At 55.6% G+C, this 23,722-nt stretch overlaps 4 protein-coding genes across 7 annotated transcripts; 3 read left to right on the top strand and 1 right to left on the bottom strand.

Moving 5' to 3' along the window:
• Window positions 1–7,922: 7,922 nt before the first annotated feature.
• PUS3 (pseudouridine synthase 3) lies at window positions 7,923–13,803 on the top strand. 2 transcript variants are annotated; one of them, XM_050715048.1, is made up of 6 exons: window positions 7,962–7,995; window positions 9,242–10,492; window positions 10,584–11,021; window positions 12,185–12,753; window positions 13,145–13,335; window positions 13,458–13,803. In XM_050715048.1, the coding sequence occupies exons 3-6, from the start codon at window positions 10,635–10,637 to the stop codon at window positions 13,709–13,711; spliced, it is 1,401 nt and encodes a 466-aa protein (XP_050571005.1). In that variant the 5' UTR covers window positions 7,962–7,995; window positions 9,242–10,492; window positions 10,584–10,634; the 3' UTR covers window positions 13,712–13,803. The 2 variants fall into 2 exon arrangements, with proteins under 2 accessions (XP_035411691.1, XP_050571005.1); XM_035555798.2 differs by lacking the exon at window positions 9,242–10,492 and having other exon boundaries at window positions 7,923–7,995.
• Window positions 8,340–14,083, bottom strand: HYLS1 (HYLS1 centriolar and ciliogenesis associated). Of its 3 annotated transcripts, XM_050715050.1 has the most exons (4): window positions 13,994–14,083; window positions 13,242–13,323; window positions 9,469–9,562; window positions 8,340–9,387 (listed from the first exon to the last, which is right to left on the bottom strand). In XM_050715050.1, the coding sequence occupies exons 2-4, from the start codon at window positions 13,287–13,289 to the stop codon at window positions 8,726–8,728; spliced, it is 804 nt and encodes a 267-aa protein (XP_050571007.1). In that variant the 5' UTR covers window positions 13,290–13,323; window positions 13,994–14,083; the 3' UTR covers window positions 8,340–8,725. The 3 variants fall into 3 exon arrangements, with proteins under 3 accessions (XP_050571007.1, XP_050571006.1, XP_035411694.1); XM_050715049.1 differs by having other exon boundaries at window positions 8,340–9,562; XM_035555801.2 differs by lacking the exons at window positions 13,242–13,323; window positions 13,994–14,083 and adding an exon at window positions 10,857–10,975.
• A 155-nt stretch (window positions 14,084–14,238) lies between these two features.
• Window positions 14,239–17,019, top strand: RPUSD4 (RNA pseudouridine synthase D4). Its single transcript, XM_035555604.2, has 7 exons — window positions 14,239–14,400; window positions 14,505–14,658; window positions 15,227–15,428; window positions 15,659–15,752; window positions 15,831–15,981; window positions 16,247–16,344; window positions 16,477–17,019. Exons 1-7 carry the CDS (start codon window positions 14,239–14,241, stop codon window positions 16,672–16,674), a joined length of 1,059 nt encoding a protein of 352 aa, XP_035411497.1. The 3' UTR covers window positions 16,675–17,019.
• A 1,201-nt stretch (window positions 17,020–18,220) lies between these two features.
• Window positions 18,221–21,394, top strand: PANX3 (pannexin 3). The gene is made up of 5 exons (XM_035555603.1): window positions 18,221–18,401; window positions 19,189–19,331; window positions 19,520–19,734; window positions 19,857–20,500; window positions 21,333–21,394. The coding sequence occupies exons 1-5, from the start codon at window positions 18,221–18,223 to the stop codon at window positions 21,392–21,394; spliced, it is 1,245 nt and encodes a 414-aa protein (XP_035411496.1).
• Window positions 21,395–23,722: the final 2,328 nt, after the last annotated feature.

Consider the following 23,722-nt stretch of genomic DNA (forward strand, 5'->3'; position numbering starts at 1 on the left):
TCCTGACCCATCAGCTCTGTGTCAGCTCCTCATTCATCCCCACACAGACCTCCACACACTCCAGCTTCTCACTGCTACAGAGGGCAATGCTGCCTCCTCATCTCCCCTCCCACAGGGCTTGGCCAGACAAGCGTACTGACAGGCCTTTTATTTACAAGTGACGAGCCCTTTTATACCCTTTTCTATCTATTCCGCCTGTTTGTTCTTCCAGTTCCCCCTTCTCTCTGCACACTCCTCATGTTTTTTTCCAAGCTCTGCAGTTTCTGCACCCTCCCAGTTTAGGGCCCCTGGGTTCACATCTTATCAGTTGCAAGGTTCATCTCTCTTGGAAGTGGTGCCTGCAGCTTGTTAGCCTGTCCATTAGTGTGACTGAGAGGTCTGTTTCTTGTCATTATCTCCCAGCTTAGAAGTTCTCCATCAGATAACCCTGCTTGAATAAACGTTCCTACATTCTCACATGCTCTCATAAATTAGTGTGACTGACCAGATTTGGTTCCCATCACTGCATCCCTTTCTTCCCCTTGTTGCCGTGGCAAAAGATCCTTGACCAGGTACCCTTAAAGGAGTAGACACTCTCCTACATACCCCTATGTCATGGTTATGGCTGAGACAGAGTTAATTTTCTTTGTAGAGGCTCACACAGTGCTGTGTTTTGGATTTAGGATGAGAATGATGCTGCTAACACACCAACGTTCCAGTTGCTGCGCAGCCATGCTCACACAGAGCCAAGGACTTTTCAGCTTCTTGTGCTGCCCTGCCAGCGAGGAGGCTGAGGGTACACAAGAAGCTGGGAGGGGACAGAGGCAGGACAGCTGACCCCAACAGGCCAAAAGGATGTGCCATACCGTATGGTATCATGCTCAGCAATGAAGGCTGGGGTAAAGAAGGAAGAAGGGGAGGACATTTGGAGTGATGGCATTTGTCTTCCCAAGAAACTATTACGTATGATAAGCCCTGCTTTCCTGGCAGTGGCTGAACACCTGCCTGCTGATGGGGAGTAGTGAATGAATTCCTGGTTTTGCTTTGCTTGCATGTACAACTTTTGCTTTACATAGTAAACTCTCTTTGTCTCAACTCATGAGTTCTTGCACTTTTACCTTTCCAATTCTCTCCCCCATCCTGTCATCTTAAGTTGAAGAAAACAAGGAAACCTTGGAGAAAGCAGATAATACCGAGTCAGAAGGACTCTGTAGTTCTCTCCCTGATAGAATAGTAGAACCAAATTTGAAATATATTACTATGTTTAGTTAGATAGAAGGAAGACTAGAAACTTTGTATGTCTGATGCTACCTTACTCACTAATTAGTCAACCTTATCTGTAAGACCATAGAGAATTGTATCCCAGGATGGGGGAGAGGGGGCAAAATAACCTAGGCCTGGAGGATGTGCCTGTAAAGAATAGGTGAGGAACTCATGGTATGCACTTATCTTTGAATTTACACTCCAAACTGAGTCTTAGAGAGTTTCTTTGACCAACTTTTATGGTAACACAGGGAGACAAAGATGATCACCAAGATGATCAGAGGGTGGGAGCACCTCTCCTATGAAGAAAGGCTGAGAGAACGGGGGATGTTCAGCCTGAAGAAGAGAAGGCTCCAGGGAGACCTCGCTGCAACTTTTCAATACTTAAAGGGAGCTTACAAAAGATGGAGAGTGACTCCATCTCGGGCAGATTTTGACTCAGGCAGATAGGACAAAGGGGAATGGTTTTAAACTAAAAGAGGGGAGATTTAGATTAGAGGTTAGGATGAAATTCTTCACTCAGAGGACAGTAAGACACTGGAACAGGTTGTTCAGAGAAGTTGTTGAAGGGCTTTGAGCAACCTGGTCTAGTGGGAGGTGTCCCTGCTAATGGCAGGTGGGTTGGAACTGGATGGTCGTTAAAGGTCCCTTCCAATACAGGCTATTCTATGATTCTGTCATATATTAACAGCATTTTGAAAATGTATTCATAAAATTATTAATGGGCTTAATAACAAACATATTAACAAGCTCATTAAAAAACATGTAGACAGTAGCAAACATATACACAAACATTAAAAAACACATTAACAAATATTAAAAACAGAGAATGTCACCCCCCATTCACCTACAACACCCAGACATCCAGCTCCTCTACAGGAGTCCAGATTCCTCCTCCTGGGGGCTGCTGAACACCTGGGTCCTCCCTATTGTTCCTAGATGTAGGTCACACAGCAAAGAGTGCTCACAAAAGCACACAATGGTTGAGGTTGGAGGGGACCTCTGGAGGTCACCCAGAGCTCCAGGAGGGCCACCCAGAGTAGGTTGCCCAGGACCATGTCCGGACAGCTTTTGAAGATCACCAAGAAGGGAGACTCCAGAACCTCTCTGGGCAACCTGTTCTAGTGCTTGGTCACTTGCACAGTACAGAAGTGCTTCCTGATACTCAGGCAGAACCTCTCATGTTCCAATGTGCCCACTGCCTCTTGTCCTGGCACTAGGCACCACTGAAAAGAGCCTGGCTTTGTCCTCTTTGCACCGTCCCATCAGGTATTTCAATACGTTGTCGAGATCCACCCCTGGGCCTCCTATTCTCCAGACTGATCAATTGCAGCTCTCTCAACATTTCCTCACATACAAGATGCTTTATCATCTCTATGGCCCTTTGCTGGACTCAGCAATACAATGTTCTTGTACCCAGGTTCTGGTGGCTGGATGGAAAACCAGACAGGAAAAACACCATTTGGATGATCGGGCTGAAAGAGTATTGGTGAATGGGTTGTTCCCTAGCTGGAAAGCAATGACAAATGGGGCACCCAGGGGAGACAACTCTCACCACCTTTGTAGATGACACCAAAGAGGGAAGCACTTCATGGGAACCAAGTCAGGTGGAAGGACTGGCCTGACAGGAACCTGATAAAACTCAACAAGAGTGAACTCCAGGTCTGGCACTTGGGCCTAACCGAAGTGCTGTGATAGGTGCTGGGGACAGCCCTGTCATGGCGCAGCTCTGTGGAATAGGTCTTGGAGTAGAAGGCAAGATATGACTGAGCAGTGTGTTCAGGTGTCACCTAGTGTAAGCATTGCTCTGCAACAACTGAAACATCGGAGTGTTATCAGCATTGTTCTCATCCTAAATCCAAAATGCAGAACCACACCAGCTACAAGTAAGGAAAATAACTGTATTTTAGGAAGGAAACTAACTTAGTTAGGAACTCTATTTTAGGAAGGAGATAGGAACTTTATTTTAAGAAGGAAAATAACTCTATCCCAGTCAAAACCAGGACAGCAGCAATGGCCGATAGCTTCCTGAGCAGCATGTAGAGGAGCCTTGCCAAAAGGCCAAAAAGTAATTATCCCACCAGTCATCACTCATTAGACCACATTAGACCTCCTCGGCCCTGAGTTTGGTCAACACCTTGCTCCCTTTCTCTCCGTGTGGGTCTGTGATGTCACTGGAGATCCACGGGGTGGGGAGAAATGTCCAAGCTGCAGTCTGTCATGGCTGACCTTTGGTGTGACTGAGTCAGTGCCGTGACTCAGGCCGCAGCGCACACAGGAATTCTGTGCTTTGAGGGCACGCCAGAGGTGCCCCTTCTGGATGGGCTGTGCCACCCCAAGTCCTGTCCTTGTCTGTGTGGTGTCACTGCTGCTGTGCCACCCCAGTGAGCAGCAGCAAGTGCAGGCCCCACACCTCTGTCACCTGCTCATTGCCAGGCCTGTGCTCAATGTCAGCTTCACCCCAGCTCTGGCCATGGCCATCAGCAGCCTCTGCTTCGGCCTCGAGGATGCCCATGGAGGCTGCAGGTGTGAGTGCAGCACCCCCAGACCTCCTGCATCACCTCCGGCCAGGAGGGAGGTGGCCCTGGGACCTTTTTTTTCCCAGGTGGCCACAGGCTGGTGGGGGACAGGCCTCGGGCCAGGGTTCTCAGGGCCTTGTCCATCCCCTTGGTGGGGACAGGAAAGACAGAAGTGTGTCACTTCTCTGAGACACCCCCTTGCCATCCTTTGTCTTTAACCTCAGTGAGCACCTGGGAGTTACTGAAGCTGCTTCTTGTAGGCATCCTGCTCACCTGCTGTGGCATTTATTTATCACAAGTAAGTGATAAATCCCCGGGGGCTCCGGCGCAGGAGCAGCAACAACTCCCCGGCAATTATCAATAGCATTTCCGATTCCGTTTTACCGCAGCTGGCTGCCAAACCAGCCCGACCCCGCGGGACGAGCCGAGCCCCGGAGCCGCGGAGCCGCCCGCCGAGGCAGCTCCAAACGCTCCGCCGGGGCCCGTCGGGCTTCGGGGCAGCGGCACCGCCACGAGGCTCCGCCGCCCCCCGCCCGGCCTCGCAGCGCGCTCGGCTCCGGGCCCGGCCCCCCGGCACGCGGGGGGGGGGGGGGGGGGGGGGGGCCTGAGGGGAGGGGCTGGGGGGCGGGCTGGGGGCGGTGCCTCGTGGCATGGGTTGGGGGCGGGGCCTGACGGCCGGGGCGGGGGGCGGGGCCCTGAGGGGCGGGGTCTGAGGGCGGGGCCTGGGGGTGGGGCCTGAGGGCCGGGGCCTGAGGGGCGGGGCTGGGGGCGGGGCCTGAGGGCAGGGGCGGGGGGGCGGGGCCTGACGGCCGGGGTGGGGGGCGGGGCCTGAGGGCCGGGGCTGGGGGCGGGGCCTGAGGGCCGGGCCCTCCCGCTCGCCCCGCCCACGCCGCCGCCGCGCACGTCGGGCCCCGGGCGGCTTCTGCGCGGGCGCAGCGGGAGGAGGGGGGGGGCGGCGCCGGGCAGCGCCCCTGGCGGCGGCGCGGGGCGGGGCCTCCTCCCGCCCCTCCCGCCCCTCCCGGCGGGACCGCCGCCGGTTCGAGCCCCGGGGCCGCCCGCTCGGGGCCGTTCCGGGAGGGCCGGGCCAGCGGCCCCCGGCTCCGGCCCCGGCCCGCGGGCCGCCGAGCGGCTTCGAGGGGAGCCCGGCCTCCGGCCTCGCCTCTCCCCCGGAGAGCTCCGCCGCCGGGGGGGCCGAGGAGGACGAGGGCGCAGAGGCGGGGAGCGGGCGGGCGGCGCTGCGGCTGCGGGGGCGGCCAGAGACGCGTCGCGAGGCGAGCGGCCTCCGGGCGGCCCCCGCGCCCAAAGCGGGGGGATTTCGGCCCGAAGCAGCGCGGGGAGGGGCTGGCGGCAGCCGTCGGCCCCGGGGCTCTGCGAATCCCCTGTGAAACCTCACCCGAGTTACCTGGCGGCCAGCCCCCAGCACCCCGGGGGAGGGGGGGACTAAGACCTCCTCCCACCAGTTTGCGTGTTCCCCCTGGAGCAGCTCGACCCTGCAAAATGAGACAGCGAGAGGAATCCAGGCTGCACACTGGGGCTACTGGGCCTGCAGGGTGCTGAGGCAGCAGCGGGAAGCCGCCCAGGTTTCAGCACAAGCAGGAGGTGATGGGGCTTCCACCCCTGCCATGCCGCCCCGGTGAGCAGCAGCAGAGTACAAGCGGATCACCTCTGTCACCAGCCCTAGGTGCCCATTTCCCAGAGTGTCAGGCTTGCCTCCAGGTGCCCACTCCCAGAATGTTGCACCTGCCCCATCCTGTGGAACTTGAAAGGGTGCCTGAGATCCCCACCTCATGCCTAGGTCTCCTTGAAGCCACAGGACACCCCCCCACCCCCCCTTGGTTCCCCCTCAGTGCCACCAGACCCCCTCTGCAGGCAGCAGGGACCAGGGAACTGACAGCCTGGGGTGCGGGGGGCAAGGGGCTCAGCACCTGTGGGTGCCCAGCCCTGACAGCCCTGTCCTCGGAGCCACCGAGCCTCTGCCCCGTGATGTTCCCAGCTGCAGTGACCTTCACAGGGGGAACCCTGGGGTTCCCGAGCCCAGCACCCCTCTGCCAGTACTCCAGAACTGCATCTGCGAGCAAGGTGGGTATGGGGCACTGGAGAAGGGGGAGGACACCTAGGGGGACACCAGGGAGATGTCTCACAGGCTGTGTCCTTACTCAGAGCTGGGCCGAGTGCACAGCACCCCCGTGACAGGCAGAGGTGAGTGGGGGTGGATTTTGGACAGCGCCTGCTGCAGCCTGGAGAGCTCCTCCGAGGCCTCCTTCCTTCTTGATGCCAGCTCCGCCCGGGCTCTGGCTGCGGCTGTTGACAGCCTCTGCTTCAGGCTCAAGGATGCCAACAGAGGCTGCAGGTGTGAGCAAAGCACCTCCTGCCTCCTGTGTGCCCCTGAATCATCTTCTGCCAGCAGGGGGGGCAGCTCTGGGGCTGGATGCTGAAACAAATCCTTTTACTGGCAGGGGGGCAGCTCCTGGGCCACGGGGCTCAGGGCCTTGTACCCTTGCCAAGGGCAGGAGGGACAGGAGCACAGTGGCAATGCCAGAGTCCCCTTGGCTGAGGTAAAATCCAGCTTTTTTTCATTTTTTTCCCCCAAAATGAGCTTTCCACTAGCAAAAGCCCTGTGCAGAGGGTGAGTGGCACCAAGGTAAGTGGGTGTCCCTCCTCTCCTGTGTCTTTGCCCTCCCCAGCATCCTTGTCTTCCCCAACTAATGTTGTCCCCAGGTTCCTCGCACCTCCTGAGCACTCTCATCCTTCTCCACCATCTTCAGCCCTCCCAGCTGTCTTTGTCCTCAGGCTCCTCCGCCTTCCTTAACACCCTCATTCCTAGTAACTGTCTTTGGCCATTCCGAACCTTCTCATCCCTCCTGAGCATTACTGTCTGTCCTGACCATCCTTATCCCCAACCAAACACCCTCATCCCCTCGACTTGCTGCCCACTTCGCTATCAGCTGCTGGCAGCTATGTGCACTGCTTAGACAGAAATTAATGAGCATCCTCTGTCTCCCCCAACGCGCTGTGTCACTGTCCCCACACTGCTTCTTCTCTCCCCCTGCAGGGTGACAGAGAGCTGGGTGGCAGTGGTGGCCATTCCCTTGCCACAGTCCCCTGTCATCCAGTGGCACCCCAAGGACCCTCTGTGCCGTGCTGCACCAGAGCAGGATGGAGCAGTAGTGCAGTGGCACAGCTGGGTGACAACAGCACATCTGGGTGGCAATGACATGGAAGGATCGAAGCAGGACAGCTGGATCACAGAAGCACAGCTGGATTGCAGTGACATGGCTGGACTGCGCTGTCACTGCTGGATCAGTGCCATAGCTGGATCACAGCTGGATGTCTGGGTTAAAATGGCATAGATAGGCGATTGCAAATGCACAGCTGGATTGCATCAGCACATCTGGCTTGTGACAGCACATCTGGATCATGGGAGCATTCCTGTAATGCAAGTGCATGGCTGGAATGGGATGGCACAGCTGGATCGCAGCCATGCATCTGGGTTGCAATAACACAGCCGGACTGCAATGCCGCAGCCAGCTTGTGGTGGTGCAGCTTGGGTTGTGGTGCCCTGGCCAGACACACCGTGCCACAGAAGGGTTGTGGCAACGGGTCAGATGCACATCTGGTCCAAGTAAGGGTCAGGTGGCAATGTCCTCGCTTTGGGGTTCATGGCCATGGAGCCCTCAGCCTCACGGCAAGCCCTAAGTCATGCCTCAGCTGTGCCTGGGCCCCTGGTTGGCCCCAGCCCTTGTCTCAGCCCAGTGCAGGGTGAAAATGTAATCAAAATGGAAAGTGAGGTTGGTTTGTAGATTTTCATGTGTCCTTTGCAGAATGGGAAGGGTGGGCAGCTGCTGAGGTGTGTGCCACCCTTTTGGTGAATAATGAAAGGGCTGGGATGAATTAGGGTAAATAAAACCCTTTTGGGGACAGAGCCAGCTCTGCCTCCTTCTGGAATACCAGACGGTCCTGGACCAGGAAAAAAGGCCAACAAAGAGGACAAAAAAAAAAAATGAGGGGGTGAGAGAGGGGGGTGGGGAGAAGAAATGCAAAGGACTTTCCAGTCCTGGGCTGGACTTAACTGGGTTGGGATTTCTGGGTTTTAAATCCAGCCCGGTGTCAGCCCCGCCCCCGGGAGGGAGCTTCATGAATATTCCGTTCTCGTGCACATTCACGGGGTGGGCGGGGCGGCTGACCCCGGGCGGGCGCTTCCGGGGCACCGGCACCGATAGAGGCAGCGGCGCAGGTAGGGGGGGCCCTAGGGCGGGCGCGGGCGGGGGGCCCTGGGGGGCGGGCAGCGCCGGGAGGAGGCAGCCGCGGCCCCGCCGCCGAGGAGCGGGGGCTCGGCCTTACTCTTGGTGCCTCCGCTCCGCAATCGGCGGGCGCGAGCGCGCGGGAGGAGGGGCTCTGAACGCGCGCCCTGGAGGTCGTTGTTAAAATGAGGGTAAAAAAAAAAAGGGGGGGGGGGGGGGGAGCTTAGATTTTGGCGGTGCAAGGGTATGCCTGGGACGATACGCGCTCACCGTGAGCTTTCGGAGAATCCTGCGCCACGTGGTCTCTCTAATTAATCCACCCAGCTATAACAGAATCTTTCACACGCTTTATTAAAGGAGCATATTGCCAAGACGCCTTAAATAAAACAGCTCACACAGCAACCGATTCAGGGGAACTGCCCCAATTCAATGCAAAAATCACAAGCCTCATTTTATTGTTTGTTCTCTAGAGCATGAAAGTCTTGTAATTTGAGTGGGTTCACCCTGTCTGCTTCCTGTACCTTCTGATAGTCACTCCAAATGAAGCCTTGCATGATGTAATAGGGAAGCAGAGATGTTCATAGCCCCATAACCTGAGGAGCTGGGTAAAGTTGTACATCATAACCAACACACTTTTATGAACACAAAGGAGATTTTCAGAGTTGTTGAGGAACTGGAGGAGGAGAAAAACATCCGTGAATAGAGCGTGGGCGCTGCGAGACTTCAGAGAAAGGTGCTTTTTCGGGGGATGAGGCCGTTGGCCAGGTCCCAGCGCACCTCCCAGCGCAGGGCAGCTCTCTTCTTCTCCGTGGGCACCATGTAGGCATTGGGGACGCAGGTGCGCTGCAGCCTGCTGGGGAGGCCAGGCTGGTTGAGCATCTGCTCCCGAATGCCCCAGCGCAGGTCCTTCCGCTGGTCCTCGCCTGGCACATGGAACCTCTCCCACTCTCGCTTGTATTCAAAGTACTTGGCAACCCGATCGGTTTTGCCACGGTTTCGGCCCAGCGCTTCTAACCTTGGCGAAATGAAGGACTTGGGTGGTCCTGTTGTGGCCGTGTACTGAGAGGTGGGAGAGCCCTGGAGGACCCTGAGAAGAAAGGGGGGACCGTCCCCAGGGGTCTGTCGGTGACAGTAAGGCTCCAGGGAGGACTCTTCAAGGGAGCTGCTGCTTGTCTCGATTTCCCCCTCAGAAAGGCTGTCTTCTGGGCCAGTGCTCAGCTGACACATTTTCTGTCTCAGGCTCCAGACCTCATCGCTGGTCTCCCATGTGCTGATGACCGACTCATCGGAGACCTCAACTCCTCCATCGGGTCTCCGCCTCAGCACCTTCCTCTTCATTGCCAGCCTCCTTGAGCTCCCAGGGGACCACGGTGCGGCGGCGGGCTCTGCAAATGGAGGAAGGGCTGGCTTCAGCCCCGTGGCCGTAGTGTAGGGGTCACAGCGGGGGGGTGCTTTCCAGCTCTCACTGCTGCCTTGCTGCTCCTCATCGCTCAGAGTGGCCCATCTATACCGGTCTGCTCCCCGTGTGTTCTCCATGGTTTCTGCTGGGCTGGGTGGATCCTGCAAAAATAAACTTGCAGTTACCATCTTGCAGTGCATCCAGGTTGGATGAAGGCATGTAAAAAGGGGCTCTGAGAAAGCTGTCTGACTCTTGGCCACCCTGAAGCTTCTCAGGTTTGTGTGTGTCAATCTAAGCTCCGGTTACACAGAGGAGTCTCTATATAACTATATACAACTCTACTGAAAACTGTGGCATTGCATATGAAGTATCAGTGTGAGATTGGACAAAACACAGGGCAGATTCACTTCGCTCTGTGGCTGTAAGCCTTGTCAGAGGTATTAATGACTCTCCCTTTATGCAAACCACTGTGCTCTTTCAAAAACACCATACCTAGTTGTGATTAAATCTAGGGACATCAAAGAAAGGGTGTTCTATTTCCACAGATGAGGAAAAGATGTTCGTTTGGATGTTGACCATCACAGCCTGAAGGCAGAGCTCCAGGCTGAGTTGTGTGGGGGTCTGGTTGAGGTAAGCCTCAAGACTGGCTGCTGTAGGGATGTGGACGCTGTTCACATTCAGTGTGCAGGTTTGGGGCTATCTTTATGCCGTTAAACAGGGTTGGAAATGCAAGTTTCAGTCGTGTAGCAGCAATGCCATTATGAAATGTTAGAGCAGATGGTGCTGCGAGATGACTGGTAGCTGTTAGCAGGCTGTCTGAAGTGTTGATGCTAGCTGAGCACACGGCAAGAACGGGAACTGCTCCGTGACAGCTTTGCACAGGAAATGTGGGAATGTGCTGCTGCCGTGCTGGGCTGCTGGAGCAGAGCTGGTCTGACAGCAGTGGCTGGAGGAAGACGAGTGATTAAAAGTGCCAAAGAGATTTGGAGCCTCGAGTAAGATAAAATTGCCCCAGCCAAGCCCCTTGACTGTTCCCACATGCTGCTAGGAACACTGAATGACGAAAAAGAGGCAAAAGAATCATTGTGCAGGTAATAATTCCTTTACAGAAAGCCTACAGGCACTTGTGTAGTAAAAACTGCACAAAAAGGCAGAAACACAGATTTTCTCCTTTCTCTGCAGGACCTGAGGAGCTACCAGCCACCAACTAAAACTCCAAGGGACGCACTCACTATGGCAGATGGGAGTGGGGCTACTGATCGAGAGCAGCTCCTGAAGAGGGTGCAGGACTTGGAGGAGGAGGTGAAGCGACTGCAGGAGAAGCTGTTGGAGGGCAAGGAGGGCACTGGGGCAAAAGACACAGTTTCAGCCTCCAGGAAACCCAGGAAGCAGCAGCAGCGGCCATTTGATTTCAGCGCCTACGGCCGCAGGCACGTGGCACTGAAGATTGCTTACCTTGGCTGGGGGTACCAAGGCTTTGCCAGCCAGGAGAACACCAGCAACACAATCGAAGAGAAGCTGTTCGAAGCCTTGAAGAAGACGCGGCTGGTAGATGACAGACAGACCTCCAACTATCACCGCTGCGGGCGGACAGACAAAGGAGTCAGTGCCTTTGGGCAGGTCAGGATGGATTTACAAGCTCCAGTGTGGGGAGCTCGGGATGGAGATTCTGTGGGATTAGTGATGAATGGTGATGAGCCTGGTGCTCACTACATGGCAGTGCAGGTTGGATTTGTTTTTAAAGAACTTTTTCAGACACTAATAGATTATTAGTGCTGTTTTTTTTTCCAGGGGAGGATGAAATGCACTTTAGGCTGCCATTTCCTGAGCCAGGGCAGCTACCAGAACAGCTCAGCACTGCCAGAAAGGGGAGATGCCCCTTCTTCCCCGCATGCACATGTTGCTCTTCCTGTGCCAATTGCAATGCTTGGCAGACCCCTCTCAGCTCAGTTAACTCACTAACACAGCAAAAATAATAACTGGATGGCTTCCCACAGAGTGAGAAAGCTGAATTCCCGTGCAGAAGGGTCTGAGGAGAGCTGCAGCCAGCGGAAGGGAGCGTGGGAGTGGGAGCTGGAGGGAGGGGAGCAGCTGGCCCACATGGTGGCAGGGAGCCATCAGGAAGGCGCAGCCTCCTCACGCTGCCATCAGAGCTTTAGGGTGGCTTTGCTTTCCTCCTCTTCCTCCTCCTGCTTGTGCTCCGAGAGCAGATTGTGCTTAGCTTTTGCCTTGCTGGGATGGTTTTAACCTGCATCACTCATCTGCTCTAGGTCACAAAGCAAGCCACATGAAATAAAGGCATGGACCACCTCTGCATGTGCTGCTTGATGCGCTCACAAACCTGCAAGTGTTAATTCACCTGTTCCCGTGCTAGGTTTCTCAGCGAGTTGACCTGTTAGTGGGTTCAAGTCATGATCTCCAGTTTGGGGGGGGGGCGGGGAGGGAGGCGGGAGGAGTTAAAAAAAAAAAAAAAAAAAAAAAAAGCACATGGGTATCTTGCAGACTGATTAAAACTGAAGCCATTTAGAGACCATGCTGTGTAGGCAGTTTGCAAGTTGCTCTGTTTTATTAAAGGAATCTGTAGCATCTGGTAGGAAGCTTAGTAGAGGCGCTTGCAGTTTTACCCACAGGAAGGAGTGGTAAGACAGACCGATTTAAGATACCTTCCTCTGTAGGAGATCCTGAATTTCTACCAAAATGTAAGGCAGAGGTGTAGGAAGGCTTGGCTTTACATGCCAAGTACACCCATCCACTACCTAATCCCAGTTTTCCCAATTTTGCAGGTGATTTCCCTAGATCTCCGCTCAAACCTCTCAGAGGGGAAGAAACTAAATGGTTGCAAGGAAGACTCAGAAGGGAAAAACAGTAAATCAGAGGAAGAGCTCCGCTACACCCATATTCTGAACAGGGTGCTCCCACCAGATATCCGCGTGCTGGCCTGGTCCCCCGTGGAGCCTGACTTCAGCGCCCGGTTCAGCTGCCTCAGGAGGACCTACCGCTACTTCTTTCCCTGCGCGGACCTGGACGTGGCCCTCATGCACGCCGCCGCACAGAGGTACGTGGGGACACATGATTTCCGTAACCTATGTAAAATGGACGTGGCCAACGGTGTGATCAACTTCCAGAGAACAATTCTCAGCGCCCAGGTGATGTGGGTGGACAGGGGAGCTGAAGCTGGGCTGCGGGACCCTTTTCGACTGTGCCAGTTCGAGGTGACGGGACAGGCATTCCTCTACCACCAAGTGCGCTGCATGATGGCCATCCTCTTCCTGATCGGACAGAGGATGGAAAGCCCAGAGATCATTGACGAGCTGCTGGATGTAGAGAAGAACCCCCGAAAACCACAGTACAGGTATGGACAGCTCAGGAAACCTCCCAGGCTGCTTCTCAGAGACCACTGTGTGCGAAGCACTGTGGGCAAAGCCCTCTTCTGCCAGCCTGCAAAGCCATCTTGTACCTGAAGGAAGCAAGCTGCCAGTGGCCTCTCTGTAAGATAGCATTAAAGATCCCCTTTTCTTGTTACTGCTTTACTCTTAGACAAGTTATTGGTGGTTTTAGCCCTAGGCATTTGGTAAAAAAACAACTCAGAAAAGCAGTTTTGTGAGAGGCAGCACTGTTAGCAGAAAGAGCTGGCTGTTGTGCTGTTGCATTAGCGCTGTGATCCTTTTTTATCGCAGGCCCTCTCTAGGATGCCTCCAAACCCCTGGCCATCTGTTTGTAACACCTTCTCTCCTTTTCCCTAGCATGGCCGTGGAGTTTCCCCTGGTCCTGCATGACTGTGAGTTTGAGAACATTCAGTGGATCTATGACCGGGAGGTACAGGAATTCAACGTTACCCACCTGCAGCAGCTCTGGGCCAGCCACGCAGTCAAAACTCAAGTGCTGCATAACATGTTACAAGGCCTGGATGCTGCTCCAGTGGCTGCAGGGAAAGGTAAAAAGATGGCAGAAATGATATAGGGATAGGATTAACAGGTTTAAAAAAAAAAAACACTAAACAAGGGGATAATCAAACAGATGTTTGAAAGCATTGCTATTTCTTCACTTGTGTTGCAGGCCCAGGGGATGTCACTACTACTGTCCTTTGGGGAGATCTGAAGCCTCCAGTGCAAAACCAGGCCAGCAGCTTCATGGAGGGCGTCAAAGCCCGCGCATACAAGCCCTTACTAGAGCGGCCCAGGTGCGAGGGGCTGGAGTCCCGCATCCAGCACTGCCTGCGGAGGGGCCGCGGCCAGGCTGCCGAGCGGGCCGCCAAGCGGCTCCGCACCACGGGAGGCCCGGAGCTCGCCTCACCAAGCGGTGACTCCTGAAGGGATGCTCGCCATTTTTTTTTTTTTATTTTTTTATTTTTCTCTCCTCTCCTCATTTCCCCTCGCGAGTTTGATAAATTTCCGTCAATTTGGGTGAAGCGCTGCTGCGTCGCGGCCTGTGGAGGGGCACGAGCCGGGGGGGTGGGGGGGGTTTGGCCTCTTCAGAGCAGCCCCAGTGCGGTGTGGCAGCCCCGGCCTTGAAGTACCGGGGCCTCCGCATGCACTGTGGAAGACGGGACGGGACGCGTTCGGTTCGGTTCGCCCCCCGCCCCGGCCCAGTACCTGCCGCCCCTCAGCTGCTGCCGTCCTCGCGCCGCGGCCGTTACCGGCCCCCAACCGCCGCCCGCCTTCAAACGGCCGAAGGGGCGGGACGGGAGGGCTGCTCTGCCCTTTCCTATTGGCGATGCGCCTTGTCGCTCGTCTCCCTCCGCCTCTCCCCGTTGGGTGGGGAGGCTGAGGGACCGCCTTCGCGCCGCCGCCATTGGCCGGGAGGGCGGAGGGGGAAGGAGGGAGGCAGGGAGGGGAAAATGGCGGCGGCGAGCGGCGGGGCGCTGTGGCGGCGGCAGGCGGCGGCGCTGAGGCGGGCGGCGCGCTCCGTCTGCGGGCGGGCGGCGGGGGCGGAGCGGCTGGCGGGGCGGCTGCGGGCGCGGCGGAGCCAGGAGGAGGAGGAGGAGAAGAAGCAGCGGGAGGTGAGCGCGGGCGGGCCGGGGGCGCTGCTCCCCTCGCTCCGCGGGGTGCCCGGCAGCGACCGCCGGGAGCCGTCCTCCCGCCGCCCGCCTCTCGTCCCCCGCAGGTGTCCGGGAACCCGGCGCGGAGACGGGCCCGAGAGCTGGCCGCGCTGCAGCTGGTGCACCCCAACGTGTTGGCCAGAGCGCTGAAGCAGGGGGCCGTGTACCAGGACGAGGAGGTGGTGGTGCTCAACAAGCCCTACGGCCTCCCCGTGCACGGTGAGGGGCGCCCATCCCGCCGGGTGGGACGTCTGCGGGTCCCCCTCACGGGCAACGGCGCCTTGGGAGGTGGTGGAAAACACCCCCAAACGCGAATGCCGCTGCTGCCGTGCTAGCTGCTGTTACGCTATGAGGCTGCGGATACCTCGCGTATTTCCCGCGCGGTGTCGGTCGTCGCTTTGGGTTTAGCACGTAGTGAGTTCAGAAGGGGCCTTGGGCTTGGGGGTTCTCCCATCTGACCAAACGGGAGGATGGCAATGCCCCTCACGGTGCCAGGGGGGGTCCTCTGTCCCTGTCCTTTTTGTGCTGAGGTTTCCCTTCTTCCTTTCAGCTCCAAGGAAAGGTGTGGGGTGTTTGCCATCTTTAGATCATGGCTCAAATTGAGTTGCCTTAGCAGCTTGTTTCGGAGAAGAATTAAGTAGTGCTGCCTCTCTCACTGATCACTGTTAAGAGGAGAAGAATCCCGCTATATTTTGCAGCCCATTCATCTTGCTTTGTGGGGTTAATTTAAGCTAGACAAGGATGTGAATACCTGCCCTTATTGCCTTGCTGTCTGTGGGTTATGCAGGTGGCCCTGGGATCAAGAACTGTGTCGCTGATGTGCTGCCAATTTTGGCCAAGATGCTGAAAAACATGAGAGCTGAACCTCTGCACCTGTGTCATCGGCTGGACAAAGAGACCACAGGTGTCATGGTACTGGCGTGGAACAAGGAGGCAGCAGACAGGATCCGACTCCTCTTCAAAACTCGCCAGGTGGAGAAGATATACTGGTAGGAACGGTTTCGGAGGAAAAAAGTCTTTGACGAGGGGCAAAGGGAGGATTGCCAGTGTGCAGATGTTGGAAAGTGGGGCTCTGTGGAAATGATGGGTATTTGATCATGAGTATTTGGGTCCCCCATTAGAGGGCTGGCTCCTGGGAAGAGGGATGAGGGAGGGTTCCTATCCTAGATGTGCAAAGGGCTGGAGCTGCACCCCACAGACCTCTGCTTTCCCTCCACAGGGCAATTAGCGTAGGGCACCCCGACCCTGCTGAGGGCATTGTGGAAATCCCCATGGTGGAGAAGGAGGTGCGGAGCCACCAGCCTCACTACAAGGTGAGCGAGCATCCTCTCAGCCACAGTTTGAATGCTTTTTTCCCCTTCCTATGGGCTCACCCTCTCGCTATTGTTCAGATGACACTGGCTCCAAACTACCGCCTGTCTCCTGAGGATGGGAAGGTGCTGAAAATTCGCAAGAATTGCAGTGCTGAAAGCGCTGTGACACGGTACCGCATTCTGGCTAGCTCATCTGCCTGCTCTCTGCTGGAGCTCCAGCCCATCACAGGTGAGGTTTGGCCATGTTTCTGCATCGTGCCAGCCACCCAGCTGCTTTGTCACCCTGACTGTGCTTTCTGTGCAGTCAGGAGCAGTCCTGGAAGTAGGAACGAGCTGTAGAGCTTGGCCAAGGCTCTGGGAAGTAACGGTTTGCTGCCAGCGGTCTCAGCACAGGGTTATCTGGTGCAAGAATGCTGGTGGATGGATGGCAAGTGCAGAGCTGATGCCCACTGTGGCAGATGTGATGTTTCTCCTCTTCTCCCTCTTCATCTCAGGAGTGAAGCACCAGATCCGGGTTCACCTGGCCTATGGGTTGGGGTGCCCAATACTGGGGGATCACAAATACTCACACTGGAGCAAGCTGGCACCCCAGGTAAGGCAGGTACTGTGCCACACAGCGTTGCAAAGACCAGCTGCCTGGTGGCACCTGCTGGGGTTTTGAGGTCAGGCTGCTGACATGGGATTGTGGAAGGGATGTCCTCATGCCACTCTGTCCTCACTGCAGAAGCTTCCTGAAGTCACCCTGAGGAGGCTGAAGCTGGAGCAGAGCAAGGCGCGCCACCTCCCGCTGCACCTCCATGCCCGCCGCCTCTCCCTGCCGCTGGGTGCCAGTGGGGGCAAGTGGATTGACCTCGTGTGTGAGCCACCTGTCTTCTTTCACAGGACATTGAGGAAGCTGGAGCTGGACATTGATAAAAACTAGGATGGGGCTCATCAGCAGGACAGCACTGGTCCTGTGCATCTCCGTGGCTCTAGCACATGGTAGTGCTGGATCCAGCCTTGCTGCAGTGATGTCTGCCTTGCAGCAAGCGGTGTGATGTGGTCTGCGGTCTCTGCTGCTTGGGAGAAACCTCACCTGATGGGTAACAGCGTTGCTGGCTTCAGCGTGTGCACTTTTGCCCATAGTCCAGGCCTGATTTAGAGCAGAAATGCGGCTAGGTGCACTCAGGAGCCTCTTGTTCATGCTGATAAAGCTGGGTAGAAACTGGGCATCACCCAGTCTGTGTTTTGAACTTGACCCTGCGCAATAAAGGACCCATCTCCTGTGGAGGTGAAGGTTGTGTGGTTCTCTGTGGGCGGGGCAGGACGATCTCAGTGCCTGGGCAGGTTTGAGCCCATGTGGGTGCAACCCCACCTGGTTCAGGGCCTCCCTGGCTCATCCCTTCTGTGCCGTCTATCATCCTGGCACTCTGATTTGGAGACTCCCTTTGTCTGAAAATGCAGCAAAAGTGAAATTTGGCAGCAGCTGTGAGTTTAGACTGTGTTGAGAGACTGTTCAGAGCTGCAGCATGGTGGGGACTCCCTCTCCTCGGCTTGGCTGAGCAGCCCAGGGCTCCCCCAGCTTGGTGCTGTCAGCACAGGGCTTTGGCTGCCTGCTTTTTGGGCAGCAGCCGTACTGCCAGAGTGGGGGAGCTTTTCTACCCTTCTCTTTTCCATCCCACCACCCCCTTCTGATTTCCATATTGCTTATTTCCAGATCCCTCTACTTGCATTGCTCTCCCACTGGAGCTTGCTGCCTTGTCCCTGATTGTGTGGGCTGCTGGTCCCGTGGTGCCAGGCTGGAGAGCGTGACAGAGGGAGAGGTTAAAAAGCTGGCATGCAGGGGATCGCAGCCTGTGCTCTGCATCAGTAGTGCAGCCACTGACATCTTCTCAGCTCCCACTGTCCCTTGGCCTGTCCCCAAGTCTTGGGACTGGGCAGCAGGACCTGCAGCAGCCCTAGCTCTCTGCCCGTGCAGGATTGCTGGAAAGGGCTCTTTGTACCCTATGGGGCCACTCTGTACCTGGCTGGGGCTTTTTCAGTAGGGTGATGCCCCGTACTTGCTTGTTACAGGAGGCAAAAATAGCTTGGGAGTCCCACACCCCATGAACGTGCTGCTGGAAATACATCTGCTTATGAGAGAGGGGAGTAAAACCACGGAGATCTGGTATGCAGTGGGACAAGCGGTGGCTGGGCAGGAATGCTGTCTTCCCGGCCATGGTGCCGTGACCGCGAGTTTTTTTTTTTTCTATTTCAGGGCATGCTATTTGCATCCTCACCAGGGAAAGGCTTCCCCTGTAATTATCAGTCAATTTAACGCACTGTCTAAGCTGCCGTTTACAGCTGCCTGGCTGGTAGTGCTTGGCATGCGATACCTTCAGACATACAAAATCACTTGCCACGCTGTTTGCTCCTCAGACAGCACCAGAGCCCCAGGCAGCAGCACCAACTTCCATTTCCCTGTGGCGTGTCCTGTCCCAGATAGAAAAATGTCCCTGTCACACACAGCCGCCGAGTACATGCTTTCGGATGCCCTCCTCCCGGACCCCAGTGGCTCCCGTGCCAAGGGCTTGCGTCTGGAGCTGCCGAGTGACCGCGTGCTGAAGTTCATCGCCGTGGGGCTGCCCCTCTTCCTCGTCTCTCTGGCCTTTGCCCGGGAGTTCTCTGCTGGTGAGTTGTGGGGGACGGGGGTTTGCACCAGCCAGTGATCACGTTTTGTTGCTGAGACAGATTTGGTCTATGGGGATGGTGGGTGCTGCAAAAGCTTGGTGTTTTCACACACATGGGCACGCCCTGAGACAGAATGCTGAAATCCCCTAAAACGGGATTTCCAGGTTTTCTGTCTCGGGTCTATTAGTTGATTGCGGGTTTTAATTGGTTTTGATCAATCTGATGGGGTTGTATTGTTTCGTCTAATTTCTGGTAGCCATCAGAGTGCACGAACAGCAATCCTAAAACCCCAGCAATCTTAAAGGCGCTGGTGTGTCTGTGCTCCGCTCCTCACCTGCTGCTCTGCTTACAGCACTCCTATGTGTTCCCACTGCAACAGCGGGGTTGTTTCAGAGGAGTTGCTGGTGGGGTGTCGGGGTTCCCCATGGTGCTCTCTGGGGGCTTTACTGTCCCAGGGTGCCTCCGTGTCTTGGTGCCTGCCTGGATGACGGGGATGGGCTGGTGATGGCAGTACGCAGGGCTTCACTGGTAGAGCTGTTGGGTGTTTCTCAACCTCAAGCCAGAACAGGATTTGGCTAATGTTCTGCTGCAGGGTTTGGTTTCACGCTGGGTTCTGGCTGGGCTTAAATATTGCTGCCATGAACCCGTGGCTGTGCTCAAAGGGAAGTGTTCAGGAAGTGATGGTAAAGCCCCTCTGACAGCCAGAAAATGCAGTGGAGCAGACATTTACAAGAGACATTCAAAAAGAGCCCTGTCCCACCTGCTCAGCTCCTCTCCTCCTTTGTAGGCTCGCAGATCAGCTGCTTCTCCCCCTCCAACTTCACGGGGAAGCAATCTGCCTATGCTGACACGGCTTGCTGGGACTCACTCCTCCACCACGGCTTTGATGCAGAAGGACATGCTGTCACCAAGTCCCTTTGGGTTCTCAAGGTATGTCGGTGGGCCAGGATGGGACCACCAAGATGGCGTCTGGGCACTACAGGCTCTCACCATGATGTCAGTGGGCACGGATCTTGCAGCAGCAAAGTAGTCCAGCACCTCAGCCCCCCTAAAATCCCCCTACCCTGGGGATACTCTAAGACGATTTCTCTAACCTGGGGGTGGTCTTCTCCACCCAGGTCTTCCCGTACTCGCTGCTGGTGGTGGCAGTGCTCATGTACCTGCCCTACCTGCTGTGGCGCTACGCAGCCACCCCTGCCCTTCACTCCGATCTCCTCTTCATCATCGACGAGCTGGACAAGTCCTACAACCGCTCTGTACGCCTGGTACAGCACATGAGGAAGGTCCAGCAGTCCAGCACTGAGCCAGAACAGTTTTGGGAGGAATACGAGAGGTGAGATGGTGGGATGGGGACGTGCTTCTTTAGCCCCTCTGTGCTGCATTTGGGCCACATCCTCACTCAGGGTGGCTTCAGTGAAGCAGTGGGGTGGCTTCAACTCACCACTCTCTTTCCAGGGCTCGCCAGGAGAGGTACTTCGAGTTCCCACTGCTGGAGCGCTACCTTGCCTGCAAGCAGCACTCCCACTCCCTGGTCATCATCTACCTCCTGAGGAACCTTCTCCTGCTCTTGTTCTTGGCTGCCACTTGCCTCTACCTGGTCTTTCTCCATCTCAACATCTTCTTTCAGGATGAGTTCAGCTGCTCCATCAAAACAGGACTGCTTCAAGCTGAGCCCCATGTCCCCCCGCTCATCCCTTGCAAGCTGGTCTTCTTCTCTGTCTTCCAGCTCATCAGCCTCACAGTTGGTGGTGTCTATGTCCTCCTTATGCCTGTAGTCATCTACAATGCTCTGCAGCTCTGCCAGTGGGACAAAGGGCTCCTCTCTGTCTATGAGATGCTGCCTGCCTTTGACCTTCTCAGCCGCAAGATGCTCACCTGCCCCATCAACGACCTCAACATCATCCTTCTCTTCCTCCGGGCCAACATCTCCGAGCTGACATCCTTCAGCCGCCTCAATGCTGTCAGCGCCTTGCGGGAGGCCACTGCTGACAAGCAGGACATCGATACCGTTGTTGACTTCATGACCCTGCTGGCTGGGCTGGAGGCCACCAAGCCAAAATACCAGGCTTGTGTGCCCGTGGCCAATGGCGAGGCCATAGGTAGGTCTTTGGGGTAGAGATGACCTCTTTGCGGTCTTCTCAGCACCCACGCCGTCACATCCTACCTTGCGGATGAGGCTGAACCTGTCCGCTCTGTACCTTAACCTTTTGCCAAGACCTTAAAGCTTTTTGGGCGAGGGTTGGGGTGCTGCAGGGGTCACTGAGGGGGCTGATGGCTTTCTCTGCCCTTTCATGTCCAGGGACTGGTTTGGCAGCCAGGGCCGTGATGCTACCACAAGCCCACACGTAGGCAGGGGTTGCTATAGGAACAGTTTTGCTGAGAAAACTGCAGAGCTTAAACCCAGGCTCTGGGCAAACTGGGGGACTGGGAGGGTCCTCATTTTTGAGGAAGATGACAGCCCAGCCTATTGATGGGTGGGGGCTTAGCCTTAAATTTTGGGGTGCTGGTGTAATATTCTTGTGTTACCATGGTTGTGGGTGGTGGACAGGCTCCCAAAGCACCAACGCTTCCTCTACCACGTGCTTAGATTTTGTGGGGAGGTGGGGGGGCACCTCCTTTGCCATCTCCTGGAGTAGCTCACAGTGGTTTCTGGGCTCTGCAAAACAGCTCACCCCTGGCAGGGTGGGAGCCAGGATGCCTCCGCTCCTTTCCTGACCCTGAATATGCAGTCTGAGGTCTGTGGTTTTAAAATGAATAAATATGGAAAGAAAGAGACATTGAGCTGTATTTAGCATCGTTGTTGGCATGGCAACTGCAGGGCTGGCACAACCAGCTCTGGGTCTAGCTGGTGGAGAAAGCCCAGGATGCTGGTGTGAGGTGGCTCAAATGCCCAGATACTGAATTCTTCCTCTTTTTCCCTGCCCTATCCAGAAATGAAGCCTGGAGTGGAAGCAAAGGGAAAAGCTACCCGTGACTCCTTCGGCTCTGCCTGAGCCTGGCCGCAGCAGCTTCTGGATCTAAGCCTGGTCGCTTTGTTGGGATCCACTTCCATCCTCTTTGATGGTAGCAGCATTGGTTGTGTACATTAAACTCAGGTTTTGATACAGGTGTGAATGCCTCTGTAATATGGCACTGGCAGCCGGGCTGAGCTCACCTGTCTGTCTCCCTTTCCATTGTGCTGGGGTTGGATCCTCCCCACCTCTCCAGCCAAAAAGGGCCAAAACACAAAACAGTGCAGTAACTCTCAGACATCTGAGTGCTGCGTGCTGTAGTGCTGCTTCCATGAGAATTTGGCCTGATGTCACAGCAGGAGTGGGAAATGAGGGTTTAAGTGATATGATTGGATGGGGGTGGGGAGAGGACCCAAGAACCCCCTGGCCATTCCCTTGTTACGAACTAGGACATCCTCTGCAGCAGACACTCCTGTCACAAAGAGATGTGTGAAACAGGAGCCCTTGGCTATATCTCTGACCCTTTACCTGATGGGATGTGCCCTGTGCTCTCAACCCTATAGGGAAATCGTCCTGCAGGGGAGTGAAATCCTTCCTAGAATGACTCCTGGCACGTTGGGGGGGGCAGTGGGGCTTGCGGGCCACCCAGCACTGCTACAGCAGAGGAAGGGCCGGAAGGTGGGTGGGAAGGGAAGGGAAAGAGGAGCTGCATGGACTGGGATGGAAGTGGAAGGGAGCCTTTCTGCTGGAACACAGCCCTTTGCCAGGACGAGGCAGCTTCTGGCAGCTCGGTGGGGACTGCAGCAATGGAGAAGTGCCATCCCTGTGACCCAGGTTTCCTCCAGGTCTCCAAAAGCCAAAGAAAAAGGGGGAGGGAAAAGAGAAAGAAACAAAAACCGCTTAAAGACAAGTGTGTCAGAGCAGATGATGCCAGGAGGAACAGGCTTGCAGGAGCAGCTTGGTGCTTGTGACACTGCAATGCCTCCAGCTAAATTTAGAGGTGTAGGGTGGAGGCATGAAGCCGCACTGGGCGTGCGTGGCCAGGATGCTCTGGGGCAGGAGCTGCAGCTCTCACTTGGAGCTCTGCCTAGGGGTGGAAGAAGAGCGAGTTGCAAGCTTATGGGTAAGGATTAAAGGGCAGGCTACCATGCCTTATACAGTTGTGGGTGTTTGCTACGGGCCACCTGATCAGGAAGAGGAGGTAAATGAAGCCTTAAGACAGCTGGAAGTAACCTCTCAGTCACAAACCCTGGTTCTCCTGGGGCACTTCAACCACCCTGAAATCTGCTGGGAAGACCACATAGCTAGGTAGGGAGTTCAGGAGGTTCCAGCAGTGCACTGATGACAACTTTTTGACACAGGTGGTGGAGAAGCCAACAAGGAGAGTTGTGCTGCTGGACCTTGTATTAACAAATGAGGAAGGATTAGTTGGAGATGTGAGGGTCGGGGTCACTATGGGCGGAACGACAGGCCAGTCACTCTTCTCAGTCCCTGGGAAGCTCATGGAGCCAACTAATGCTGAAAACCATTCTCAGATGCATGGAGGACAGGAAGGTGATCATCGCTAGTCAGCAGGGAATTTACAAATGGGAAAATTGTGCCTAAGCAGCCTGATAGCTTTTTTACAATGAACTTGGTGGATGAGAGGAGAACAGTGGAGGCTGTTTACCTTGGCTTTACTAGGGCTTGACACTGTCTCCTGTAACACTGTCTCCTCATAGACAAACTGATGAAGTCTGGGTTAGATGAGTGGACAGTAAGGTGGACTGAAAACTGGCTGAGTGACTGGTCCTGGAGTATGGTGATCAGTGTGGAAAAAGTCCAGATAGAGGCCAGTCACGAGGACAGTGCCGCCTGCGTAGGCACTGGGTCCAAGAGTATTTAACGTCTTCGTTAATGACCTCAATGCCAACGTTAATGACCTAAGCCAACAAGGAGAGTTGTGCTGCTGGACCTTGTATTAATGAAATGAGGAAGGACTAGTTGGAGATGTGAGGGTCAGGGGCAGCCTTGGCTGCAGTGGCCATGATATGGTGGAGTTCAGGATCTTGCGAGGAGGAAGCAGGGCAAAAAGTAGGATTGTGACCCTGGACTTCAGCAGAGCAAACTTTGGCCTCTTCAGGGATCTACTTGGAAGAATCCCATGGGTAAGGACCCTAGAAGGAAAGGGGGGTCCAAGACAGCTGGTCAATATTCAAGCATCACTTCCTCCAAGCTCAAGATCGGTGCATCCCTATGAGGAAGAAGGCAAGCAAAAGGGGCAGGAGACCTGCATGGATGAGCAGGGAGCTCCTGGCAAAGCTCAGACAGAAGAAAGAATTCTACAGCATGTGGAAAAAGGTACAGACCACTTGGGAGGAATATGGGGGC

This window comes from Cygnus atratus, chromosome 22 (assembly GCF_013377495.2).
Source record: "Cygnus atratus isolate AKBS03 ecotype Queensland, Australia chromosome 22, CAtr_DNAZoo_HiC_assembly, whole genome shotgun sequence".
NCBI classification, from domain to species: domain Eukaryota; kingdom Metazoa; phylum Chordata; class Aves; order Anseriformes; family Anatidae; genus Cygnus; species Cygnus atratus.